The sequence below is a fragment of the Balearica regulorum genome, chromosome 4 (genome assembly GCF_011004875.1).
Source record: "Balearica regulorum gibbericeps isolate bBalReg1 chromosome 4, bBalReg1.pri, whole genome shotgun sequence".
Classification (NCBI taxonomy): Eukaryota; Metazoa; Chordata; class Aves; order Gruiformes; family Gruidae; genus Balearica; species Balearica regulorum.
Genome location: NC_046187.1, coordinates 41,719,985 through 41,733,116, shown reverse-complemented (window position 1 = coordinate 41,733,116; position 13,132 = coordinate 41,719,985). Strand labels below are relative to the sequence as shown.

Below are 13,132 nucleotides of genomic sequence, written 5' to 3'. Positions count from 1 at the left end.
TTAAAAAAAATTTCCCCTAAACCAGAAAAGATTAAACTCAAGCATGAATAAATACTAGTATTTGCCTGGAAGCTACATCTGTGCCCTTTGTCTCCCATCTTTTGACATCCTGTGAACATCTCTAGAAAGTTATAGAACATTTTCTCTTGAGCAAAAAGCCCCTCATGGATATGGATGTGTTCAGTAGTCTTTGAGAAATGTCTAGAGGTCTTGTAAATTCTCACTCCCATGGCTCCAAGCTGGCTGTATTCCACAACCAGGTTTTACACAATAATTAGACAGTTGCTCAAATCATTGTTACTCCATCCTTTTGCCTCAGAAAATGTTCCTTTCACGAGATTCTGCCTGTTCTGCTGACTGATAAGAAAATGTGCATTCAAATTGCTCCTGCTTGTAAAAACTATGACTGACAACACTGTGCAATTCAAGGATCGTAAGCCATAGGTTATTCCTAGGTTCTTTTGAATCAGCATGAAATGTGCTTCTGTGCTGAAACGTCCAACCCTGTATTTTTAAGCCTTCATTTTATTCTTGGCAATCTTATCTCTGGAAGGCAGCATAACTGCAGCAATTGCACATCTCATTTCAGAAAAATAAAGAAACATTCATTTTCCATTTTAATGGTTTACTGGAACCTAGTTCACAGGGAATTAAGAGACTGACGATGAACGAAAATGAAAAACAGCAAGACCCAATTACTTACCCGTGCTAGGCTGGTTCCAGAAGGAACTTTATACGGGACATACTTCCTGTAGATATGCCCAACTCGAGAGCATGGAACATCAAACATGCCACCTCCACACATCCACACCTGGAAAGAGGACACAAAGCAAATGAAAGAATGATTCCTAGAAACAAATGGGGCAAAGACAGAATTTTAAGTAATGGGTATATGAAAATGGCACATCATTCTTTACTGACCCCTGCCACAGTCATAGTGGTGGCCTTCTCAGCATGCTCATAGCTGGGGTTAGGTAATATGGCAGATTCTCCTACCCAGAATCTCACTGTGCAAAAGCAGAGTATGTTCAAGATAAAATCATAGAATATATTTAGAATATCTACCAATGACTCTCCTGCAACACAACCAAGCTATTATTGTGTCTGTTGTTTAAAACATACAGGACCAAAATTTCAAAAGAAGGTTAAGTAAAGCAAGCAATTAATTTAAGTAAAAACCATTTTTTCCAAAACACCTGGCTTATATTTAATTTTAAATAGCGAATACAGAGCTCAAATACTAAGGTGCTCTTCGTTTTGTAAAGAAAAAGGAACAAAAATCAATTTCCTTCTGTTCAAATTCATGTAGGCAGAGAAGGAAGATCATGCCACTATATTTCATCATTAATACTTTAATGCTAAAACAGAAAGAACCATCTGGAGCACGCAGGTTTGATGCTTCAGGTCCAAGCAACCAAAACTCAGTCAAAACTGATGGGAGCTGCAAGTACTTCACTGTATCCTGACGGGCAGCAAGTAAGGAGTTCTGCACAATTCTTCACCTAGCAAGACTAGGTTTTACCAAGTGTATGTGAGACCACGGTTGTGTGTTGTGTCAGAGGAGCTATGGCAATCATGCCAACACACGGCCATGATTTTCTATGCTCTGGCAATGCACTCCACCAAACTCCAACATGGCTATTAGATGACTTATGTAGCACACTGACAACATTCATGACTTTCTGATTTAAAAAAAAAACAAACCAATTTGACTTTTAAAATCAGCGAAATGGAAAACAATGATAAAACCACCCCCCAAAGCCTCCAAGCAGAACTTTCAAAGTATCCTAAAGCCAACCACACAGCAAGAGTTTAAAATTAATTTAGAGTGAAAACATCAGTATTATAAACAATATTTCCTAATCCTGGCAAAACAATTTTTTGTTCCCCACAAGTTTAGAACAGAATGGCTGTTATTCCACGTAAGGCACACTTGTGATCTCAGCTTTCAGTCTTTCAGACTGAAAACAAAAAAACCCCAACCTCCTCCCACCCAGCTGAAAAGAAAACCACATCAAAGCTGAGCAAGAGAGAGGGCTTGTCCTTTCCATGTCTCTTTATGTGGACATGCATAAAGATGCTTCATGAAACATCTCCATGAATCTGGATGAGAATTTAGGTCCATGCATTACATATACAAAGGAATTTTATCTGTATTTGTTGGGCTCTGGAGTGAAATGGTGTGAAATAAGTTTGCGACTGAGGCTAAAACAGAGCAGAACATAAGACAACTGAAAGTTTCACCAACATTTTCCCTACAGAAAGCCATTAATCCAAAAGTTGACATGCTCTAAACAAAACCAACAGTATCCAGCCCCTTAAAAAGAGGTATCGAAACATACAATGTGATCACAAATACTTGACATTCTGTACAAAGCCTGCAGAGAACAATGTGCATCTCTACACTTTTTTACTGTACATTTCTCATTCCATCTCTTTTGTCCTGCCAACCAGCTGGCTGTAGCTACTGGCTTTTTGAAATCACAGGAAAACAAAATGATTAATTCCATTCATTTAAAATAATAGTGAAAATGGGCAAGAGTTTGGCCTCTTTCACTCTGCTTGCCTGTTTGCGTTACAGTGGGTATATCTGCCTGGTCCTGGCAGTGTGGCCGTGAGCTTGGGACTAAATTTTAGTAATCTGGATGTGCAGATACTAAACACTGCAGTATGGGATAACTCGGTGTTTCAGTGTGACTTAAAGCACTTGCTAAAGGTAGCATGCTGGCATTCAGCCCCTGAGACTCATTGTGCTATTCATACTGTGAACGGAGAAAATGGGCGTTAGAGTGAAGGCTTGAGTTGCAAAGTGATTTAGGAAGCCACTTCTTACAGGTGATTTGTGTATTGGCTTTCCAGTCCCTTAGCTGTTAGCCAGGGCATCCAGCTGAGACCTGGTAATGAGGATCTACACCTCACTGCAGGACAAATCTAAATATGCTAGTCTAAATGTTTAAGGAAGGTTTGAATTCACCGAAAGTGGGGCAAGATCATGTGCTTGGCTTTGTCCTGAAATTCCACGGACACCTTTGTGCAGTCGGGTACAGCTGGGAGCTACTTGGGAAGCTGCTGCTTGCCCCCTCCAATCACAGAGTTAGCTAAGGCATAGGAGCTCTGGGTAGGTGCTTCTGGTGCATGCTAGCATCTCAGAGGAGGAGACAAATTTTGCAGGTTAGTGGCAAAGGGTAATAAAGGCAGCTGTCCTGGGCATCACTCTGCCAAATGGAAGCACGTATGTTGATGGAATCAAGAGTATTTCAGTACCTGTTTCTGCGGTGAGGATATCCCATCTGGTCTCCTAGTGAGCACAGCCCTTCTCAGGGAGGAAATTTACTGGTGGGTTGGAAATGGAGACCCAAATGAACGCTCTGCCTCCATGCCAAAACAGCTTATTACTACCCAGAGCAGTCTTGCAATGCCATGTAGACATGATCATTATTTTCTTTTCAAAAACATTTTGTAAATTTTGCTTCTTAAAGAAAACCTTGAAATCCTCACCTGTTTAATCCCATGTGCCCTAATTCACTGGAAAACATGTTCATAAACATATTAAAAAAAATAATAAAAATGATAGTGTTAAAATAAGTTGGCTAATGCCATCATTAAAAAACCCCCAAACTTACTCACCTTTCTACCAATACTTCATTTGTATGTTACATCACTTGTACCTGTTTTAGCGGGAACCTCCTCTCTGTGGCCATCTTCAAACGACCCAGTGCACCAATGAAAGTGCAAACCTGTATTTGCTATTTGTTCTTGGTTTTTAAATTAAGGTGGTGTTTCAAAGGCTAGACAAGATATTACAGTGATTCTTAGCATTTGAAGAGTGGACAGCATAGCAGTTTGACTCAGACGAAGGTCAGCCACAGAACAAATTTAAAAGGCAAGGAAGCAGAAATATATATATATCGGCCAGCATTACTTTAACTCAGACAATGACAGTTGAAGTAGACATATATTGCATTTCCTCTAAAGCAGTAGGATATCAGTAAAAAAAAAAAAAAAAAAGAAAAGGAGAAAAGGAATTAGAAAAAAACCCTGCCAGATATGCTGAGGCAATAACAAGCAGGAGGAAATAACACTTTGTGTTAGGCTTATATTTGATAGATATAAAACTTGAAAATGCTGTGCTGCACCTGAGGTGCACCGTGCAGGGTAATTGAAATGAATCGTGGGCTGCCTTGAAGGACATTTAGCAGCTGTTCCTGTTTATCTTTCAGCTTCAGAATGATTTTAAAAGCATTTTTTGTATTTTCCTGGGAAGATCAATTCTGGCAACACTGTCTTTTAAAATGTGCATTTTTATGTCACATGCGCTAAATGCAAGAAATTGGAGAATGACTTCTGTTTTAAATATTACAGACCTCCAGTGTACCATGAAAGGCATTCAGGTGGTGTGGGACATTCAGAAAAATGATATGGCAACACCGATGCCTCTCTGTTTATCTAAAAAGTAAGCAATGAAACTCTCAAGATCGCTAACGTCTCCTTCTTACAAAAGCAATGACTCTGGTCTGCAGCTGAAATATAAAAACCAAAGATGAAACCAAAACAATGCAATGTCAGCTTGGAAAGATCAAAAGAAGAGTAGTTTGTGTGTCAACGATATACTACATCACAATTTATCTTTATATAGCACTTTCCAACAGAAGGTTGCAAAACACTTTATAGGAATGGCTGAAAGCAAAAGGCAGGCATTAACGCAAGCTTTAAAAGAGATTAAGCTGTGGTTATGGGACTTTGTTCCTGACTGGAGCTTAGATGTCACAGATGCATTTTTTGGCTCTGTTCTACAGCTCTTGTGGGATTTTGGGTGAATCACCCTCTTTTCACATCACTTCTTTGTCTTTAAAATTGAATTCTGCTTGTTCTTGTGGTTTGGTGTTGTTTTTTTCTTTTTTTTTTCTTCTTGTTTCCCCCCCCCCCCCGCCTTATCTCTAGTTTATGACTGATCCAGCCTGGGGACTATCTGGAAAATGTAAATACTGTGCACGCGAGAATGAGACTCCAATCCATATGCTACACTGTAATCATAATTACTGCAGTAAGAGAGTCATGATTTTTGAGCAGGGGAGGATGTGCTGCTGTGGAACAGGAACATAAACATACAGCAAATTATGTAAAAGATTGAGGGGGGACTGAATGGATTTTGGATCAGACTTCAAAATTAATTGAGAAATATACTGCTGCTGAGAGTCAGTAACAAGACAGACAACAGTGAGAGACACTGAAATGGATGGAAAAACCAAACAATAAACTGGTAGAAGAGGAATATAAAGTATGTCATGCAAAGCTGTCAGCTTGGTGCTCTCAGCACTGTGCAAAAGGGATGGACTTCAAATAGAAGAAATGTATTACCACAATGGGGCTGAAAAAGTTGTAGAAAATAATATAAAAACTTTATGAGATTTTTCAGTCACTCTTCCTGAAATATAAGCCAAAATAACAGATTTAGCAGTTGTAGAAAAGGAGAAAGAAGAATACTTTCCTGTGAACTTTTCTATTTAGTGACAATGTCCAACTAAATGCAAGAAAAAAATTGAAAAACAGGATCACTGACTGCAAATCTGTAGTCAATGGGTTCACAAACAGCAAAACTATTCACTTGTGGTGCAGTGGAATTTCCTGTCAGGGCTATTAAAACTAAATCATGTTATTAAAAAAAACCTGTATCATGCTATTAAAACTATATCATGTTAAAACTATATCACTGGGAACTGATGACTTTGGGTATTTCAACAACACTCATTGATACCTCTAAAATGCTGAGAAAAGTGCCAATATTCCTTGTTTTTCAGTTCTTCGTATATATTACAACTGCACTGACAAGTGGTAATGCTCCCCCACTCCCTATCTCCTTCCAAGTTGCCAGCAGTGGAGGGAATTGATGATCATGGTGATAGCGATGATAAAGAGATTAATGGACTTGGAGGTGTGTGTTGGGAAACAGGGATCAAGAGAATCTGGAAGATGCATCGGCATGGATGAGAGTAAAACAACTCTAGATACAGATGACTAGCTTCAAAAAGACTAGGGGGCATCACCATTAGCATTTTTGTTAAGGTATAATTTACGATGCCTAAGGAACGTCCAGTGTAAAGGATCTTCAACAAACACAGGAAATGAGTATCTTTCACTAGTCTTTATTTTGGAGATCACTACATAAACTGTGCCTTTCTAACAGATTTAAATTTAGGATTTCCTAAGTGGTGGCATCCCTGGTTATTGAGGAGAGATGCTATTAATCAGGTCAGTTCCAGTGCTTTGCCAGCTTTCACAAGTCTAGCACACGCTGAACAGTATCATCAGCAAGATATCTATCATACATCTTTTTAATTAAAAAATTGATCCCGAGGTTATGCTGCCAAAAATTTAAAATGCTGTACATTATTTCTTATGTAAAAATTAATCTAAGAAACTATTTAATGAAGAGGTCATATTTTGAGACACGGGTTGTGGCTGCCTCACCATCCATTGAATGTGCACGCATGTGCTCTGATTTGGAAACAGCAGTTAATCAGCATGGCACCCAGTGCTGCGCTTGCTGCTGTCCTCGGCAGCAATGTTAGCAAGCAAGAAAAGAACAAAAGGAAATATGTTGGGTTTTGTAGTCAAGGAAATAAAGGTCAAGCAAATTTTTAAGCAGCAGCTTTTTTTTTTTTTAACCTGTCTCTCTGTGTTTCTGACAACTCAGCACCTGGAACAGTTATGCCTGAAGTTTGAGGAAGTTTCCTTTCCTGCTGTGGCACAATTCCAAATGTCACAGAAACATTATAAAGTGTACTGCATTTTGGAGAAACTTATTGAGTTACACTGCAGTAAATTTAGATTCACTGCAGACTCACTCTCTGTAGTATCCTTCTTTTCTGTCAAACACCCTCCCCCCCCCCAAACATGTATTTTTTTCTCACACCACCCACCTTCTGTCCCTGTACAATGAGATAATGCAACCTGCCCCTCAGAAAAAGACTTTTGGTTAGGACCGTGCTCTGCACTGAAGCCTGGTGTCTGTCACCTCAGGTCACATCTAGTGAAACCGCCAGACAGAAACATTAAAATCGACACTTTCCCTCCCAGCTTCCCAGCCTGAGTACCTTTCCTAAATTTGGTTTGACCTCTTCTTGTCAGAAACTGCTGCCTGACTCCCCAGGCAACCACTGGTCCTGCTAATGTAATTTTTAATCAGTCCTTGAACTCTGTCTTAGCGTCTTGAACTCATAAAGCAATATGGCTTTGCTATTATTAGTGATTCCTTTGAGCTTGCATGATGGCCCTTGATCCAGCACCAGACTTTAAATCATTGCCTGTCTGGGGTTTGCAAAGTGCAGTAGAACATTACAGTGAGCAGAGCAGAGTAGCTGATACTAAGTTGATGATGAAGAAGCTAATAATTCCTTAAGTCAGAGGACTTTAGACAAACTACCGAGTCTTGACTAGCACAGGTCTAGCCATCACACTTTTGTGAAAGATTCAATTTCACTGACTCTCTAAGCCCACACTTTGCACTCATGGCTTCCCACCTGCTTTGTAGCAAACACTTCTGTAACTTGAGTTGTGGAGGTTGCTGGATGTGTCTGGTACAGTAATGCAGAGGCTTTTGATTGAGAAGATACTTTTCCTTAATAGGATATTGATTGTCAAGTGATCTTTTCCCCTTGGTGTGCAAATGTTTCTGTGGGGTGAACTTTCATTGCAACATATAGGAAATTTTTCTCCAAATAAAATTAGGTCAGAGAATATCAGTAATATACTGTTTCTTAAACACGATTCCATGTTTGCCACCAGTGAATTTGGACATATAAACATGATATTTGACACACACATTTGCAAAAAATCTTCCTTAACATACCTGTAACCTTACTTTTGCATCAAAACATTGGTATTGCTAATTAACGCCACAGCTTGTCTATTCAATAGTACCTGGCCCTACTGTTAACATGCTAAGCAGAAGGGTTACAGTACTCTGTCGATCCATGAAGTTTAAAATGCATCGCTGAGTAGAGGACCAGAAACGATCTGTGAACACTCCTCACTCCAGCCTACAGAGATGAACCAGATACTACTTCATTTCAGGGAGAACATGACAGCTCTCCCTCTGGCATGCACCCCCTCGTAATTACATTGCTGTACTTGAATTAGCCACGAGAATCTCCAGTCTAACACTAGGAAGGTTGTGTCATCAGCATGGTCTCTGTTTATAGTAGCTAGAATGTTTACTTATTTACCATTACATAGCAGCTTTTGTACAAATTAATCTCAAAGTTAAAAACAAGATGATATATGAAGAACATAAAAGGAACACCATGTCTGCCACTGAGGTTAAAGCTCAGCCTGAAACAGTCCCCTAAATACAAACTTTCCACAATTACGAGATATTTCAAATCAGCTGCTTTTTCCAACTTTTTAATGAAAACCAGTCACATTTATACAAAATACTTAAGAATTAATGGCGTCAAAGAACAAATGAGTGAGAACAGCTAAATGTCTGGTGGTTAGAGATGTTCTTGAGGCAGGATACTCCAAATAATTACTTGCCAAGCAAAATATCATTAGTGTGAGACACAGCATCAACACAGGGCGCCCGTCCTACAACACTTCCACAGGCCATAGATGTGGAAACTCTAAGGAAAGGTAAGATGTAGTTTCAGACCCACTCAAGCAGCCGAGGAAACTGAACCAGGCTGGTCATCTGTTTTTTTTTCATTGACTTTGTGAATAACAGAGACATGGCAAGTTTTGTGAATAAAGCTGGTAGATTAAACTGTCTGGCTAACGTGTCCTCATTTAAATAAGTTTTAAGATGACTGAATCTATAGCTGTAGTAGAAACTGTTGAAGCAGAAACCTCTGCCAAGCTGATATTGGTGATTCTGATATAATAAACCCCAGTCCTTTCTGTTTCTCCCTCCCACCTCCATGGTTTTTCTCCCATTTTTTGTCACTGCAAACAAAACAGCAGTTGTCTTTTTAAAACTTGTATCTGTTAAATTCTTCCAACAGAAAATTGTTCTTATTTGGTAATCATGTCTACACGGTATTTTTTTCTTCTTTTAACACTAATAAAAAAGGACAGGGACCCTAAGGTCAGTATATACTAATGAGTTGAATCAGGAGATATGACTGAAATGAGATCTAGCTGCCTCCAAAAAAGATCTATCACTTGAGCAAAACACACTGGGACAATCTAGTATCTCAATTTCCAGTGCTGTTACCATGGTTTCTATACATGGAGACCATGACAAGTATATTCTTTGTGATGACAAATAAAAGGAATATTTGAAATAGAATAATAAAATCTTGGGTGACCTGTCAAAGACCATTGTGAGGCTACTAATGACTACTTACATTTGCCTCTGAAACAACCTAAATGGACAGAAGGTAAATCAATACATTCTAAATACACTGTCTAGCTACTGGGTTTCCCCTGCCTTCGTGTTTTATTTTGCTGGGGTATAAAAATGATTTGGAGAAACATGAGAGTAGCACAGTTAATACAAACCATTTTGCTGTTCTTGATAACTCCTGTGAAGACAGCCTGGCAGTCCAGTGTAGGGTCATGCTATATGTTTCGCTCAACAGAATGGCCTCCGCTATATTGTTTTAATCACTGTTGAAACTCAGATGCAGCAAGATGTATGATATTAGTCATGGCTGACATACTCAATTTATTTACTGAGCTTTACACTGAGTTTGGAAGTAGGTTGGAAAGATCCTGAAGCTAAATGTGAATTCTAATTTCAGTTCCAAGCTTTATCCAAATATTCTTGACTCAATTCATCTGTGTCATGAAATTCTGTCAAGTCATTGAAAATCTTTACATGTGGAGTTCTTTTGTCTTTGGGTATACTGGAACATAATAAACTCAATTTTCAAAATTAGAAATGTTAGTCATCAAACTAATGCAAATGCATATTTTACATGCAGAAAGTAACAAGACTATCAACTCGACATGTAAAATCCAAGTAATTGATTTGAATACACATGTTGACATAGAGGACATGAGGATATACGATGGCTGGTTGTACATAATCTGAGCACTTGAAAACTCCCTATATATTTTGTTATTACAATTATTCAAATGAATAATCAATAATAATTGAAGGAAGAGGGGCCCAAGACATCTGGCTAATATTCAAGGGTCACCTCCTCCAAGCTCAGGAGCGATGGATCCCAACAAAGAGGAAGTCAAGCAAAAACACCAAGAGGGCCCCGTGGATGAGCAAGGAGCTCCTGGGCAAAGTCAAACAAAGAAAGGAAGCCTTCAGAGCGTGGAAGCAAGGGCAGGTAGCCTGGGAAGAATACAGAGAAACTGTCCGACCAGCCAGGGAGCAGATTAGGAAAGCCAAAGCCCTGACGGAAATTAGTCTGGCCAGGGATGTCAAGGACAACAAGAAAAGCTTCTATAGGTATGTCAGTGAGAAAAGGAGGACGAGGGAAAATGTGGGTCCCCTCCGGAATGAAACGGGTGACCTGGTTACCCAGGATATGGAGAAGGTTGTGGTACTCAATGGCTTCTTTGCCTCAGTCTTCACTGGCAAATGCTTGAGCCGCACTGCCCAGGTTGCAGAAGGCAGGGACTGGGAGAATGCAGAACTGCCCACTGTAGGAAAAGATCAGGTTCAAGAAGGAACCTGAAGGTGCCCAAGTCCATGGGACCTGATGAGTTGCATCTGCGGGTCTTAAGAGAACTGGCAGATGAAGTAGCCAGGCCACTCTCCATCATATTTGAGAAGTCCTGGCAATCCGGCAAAGTTCCCACCAACTGGAAGAGGGGGAACATAACCCCCATTTTTAAGAAGGGTAAAAAGGAAGACCCAGGGAACTACAGGCCGGTCAGTGTCACCTCCATGCCTGGCAAGATTATGGAGCAGACCCTCCTGGAGACTATGCTCAGGCACACGGAAGATAAGGAGGTGACTGGTGACAGCCAACACGGCTTCACTAAGGGCAAATCGTGCCTGACAAATTTGGTGGCCTTCTATGATGGGGTTACAGCGTCTGTAGATAAGGGAAGGGCAACTGACATCATCTACCTGGACTTGTGCAAGGCATTTGACACTGTCCCCCATTACATCCTTGTCTCTAAATTGGAGAGACATGGATTTGATGGATGGACAACTTGGTGGATAAGCAATTGGCTGGATGGTCACACTCAAAGAGTTGTGGTCAACGGCTCAATGTCCAAGTGGAGAACGGTGACGACTGGCATTCCTCAGGGGTCGGTACTGGGACCGACGCTGTTCAACATCTTTGTCGGCGACACGGACAGTTGGATCAAGTGCACCCTCAGCAAGTTCGCTGATGACACCAAGCTGTGTGGTGTGGTCGACATGCTGGAGGGAAGGGATGCCATCCAGAGGGACCTTGACAGGCTGGAGAGGTGGGCCTGTGCAAACCGCATGAAGTTCAACAAGGCCAAGTGCAAGGTCCTGCACGTGGGTCCGTGCAATCCCAAGCACAGCTATAGGCTGGGCGAGGAATGGATTGAAAGCAGCCCCGAGGGGAAGGACTTGGGGGTATTGATTGATGAGAAGCTCACCATGAGCCGGAAGTGTGCGCTTGCAGCCCAGAAAGCCAACCGTGTCCTGGGCTGCATCAAAAGAGGTGTGACCAGCAGGTCGAGGGAGGTGATCCTGCCTCTCTACTCCGCTCTTGTGAGACCCCACCTGGAGTACTGCGTCCAGCTATGGGGGCCCCAGTACAGGAGAGACATTGTGCTGTTGGAGCGAGTCCAGAGGAGGGCCACGAAGCTGATCAGAGGGCTGGAGCACCTCTCCTATGAGGACAGGCTGAGAGGGTTGGGATTGTTCAGCCTGGAGAAGAGAAGGCTCCGGGGAGATCTAATTGCAGCCTTCCAGTACCTGAAGGGGGCCTACAGGAAAGATGGTGAGGGACTGTTTATCAGGGAGTGTAGTGACAGGACAAGGGGTAATGTGTTTAAGCTGAAGGAGGGTCGATTTAGATTAGATGTTAGAAAGAAATTCTTTACTGTTAGGTACTGGAACAGGTTGCCCAGAGAGGTTGTGGAGGCCCCATCCCTGGAAGCGTTTAAGACCAGGTTGGATGAGGCTTTGGGCAACGTGGGCTAGTGGAAGGTGTCCCTGCCCATGGCAGAGGGGCTGGAACTAGATGATCTTTAAGGTCCCTTCCAAACCAAACCATTCTATGATTCTATGATTCTATGAAATGCATTTAAAAATAGTCTGATTTTGAAAATTTGGCCAGCAAATAACAATTTATAGCAGCTGAGCTGATCTAGTGATTCACTGCTACTGAAAGGGGTCCTTCTTCCTACAACTTTCTCTTTCCATTTCCGCTCATTTCCCTGAGGTAACTCCAGGGAAGCGTACCCCCAGAGATGATTAAACTTCCTGATCTGGGCAGAAAATTATGAAATTTTCTTTTTTTCTGGATTAGTTCTCTCTTGTCTTATTGAGATGAGCTCAACACTTGAGCATGAAATAAATACAGTGTCTGAGAGAAGGTAAGTGGAGAAGACTTGATGAAAGGAACAAGGTAGAACTTCATTCTTTGGTGGTAGTAAGCTACCACCTTTTCAGAGGGAATTGTACTCAGTGTGGTTTTTGTATGGCTTCTGAAGGATATGTTTATGGCATAGTTCTCTGTGAAATTAGTGGGAATTCCTGAAGAAAAAATTTGCATTGTACTAACATAATTTTAGCTAAAGCCAGTATAAATGAAAGCATCACGATCACGAGTCTTGCACAAAACAAGTAAGGAAGCATCACATAAGGTGACTTGATGACTTACCTTAAAGGAGATTTCATACTGCTCTCCTCCCCATATTTCTAATCCTGGATCGTAGCCTCCCAGCTCCCAAAACCATTTCCGGTTAACGGCAAATAGACCTCCAGCCATTACAGGAGACCTGAAGGATGAATAAAACAATACAAGCAATAATGGAGATGTTTGGACTGTGTGCGTGTGTGAATGTAGGTGGTCTGGCTTCCACAATTGCAAAGCTATGGAAGGCGTAGACAAAGGGTACGGTAAACATTTACCTTTATTCACCCCATAATGGATTCTAGATGAGAAACAGGCGATGTGATAGACATGTAGATAGATATAGAGCATGGTAGACAATCATGCACAAACTCCTTTTTAAAAAAAAA

The 13,132-nt window shown here is 41.0% G+C and overlaps 1 protein-coding gene across 1 annotated transcript in view; it reads right to left on the bottom strand.

The window, feature by feature from the left end:
- GALNTL6 (polypeptide N-acetylgalactosaminyltransferase like 6) overlaps positions 1-13,132 on the bottom strand; it is a 481,223-nt gene that overhangs the window by 32,860 nt on the left and 435,231 nt on the right. The window contains exons 7-8 of the mRNA XM_075751893.1: positions 12,771-12,888; positions 704-811 (exon numbers count right to left, since the gene is read on the bottom strand). Coding sequence (XP_075608008.1) covers positions 704-811; positions 12,771-12,888 — 226 coding nt within the window. The remainder of the gene's footprint in view (positions 1-703; positions 812-12,770; positions 12,889-13,132) is intronic.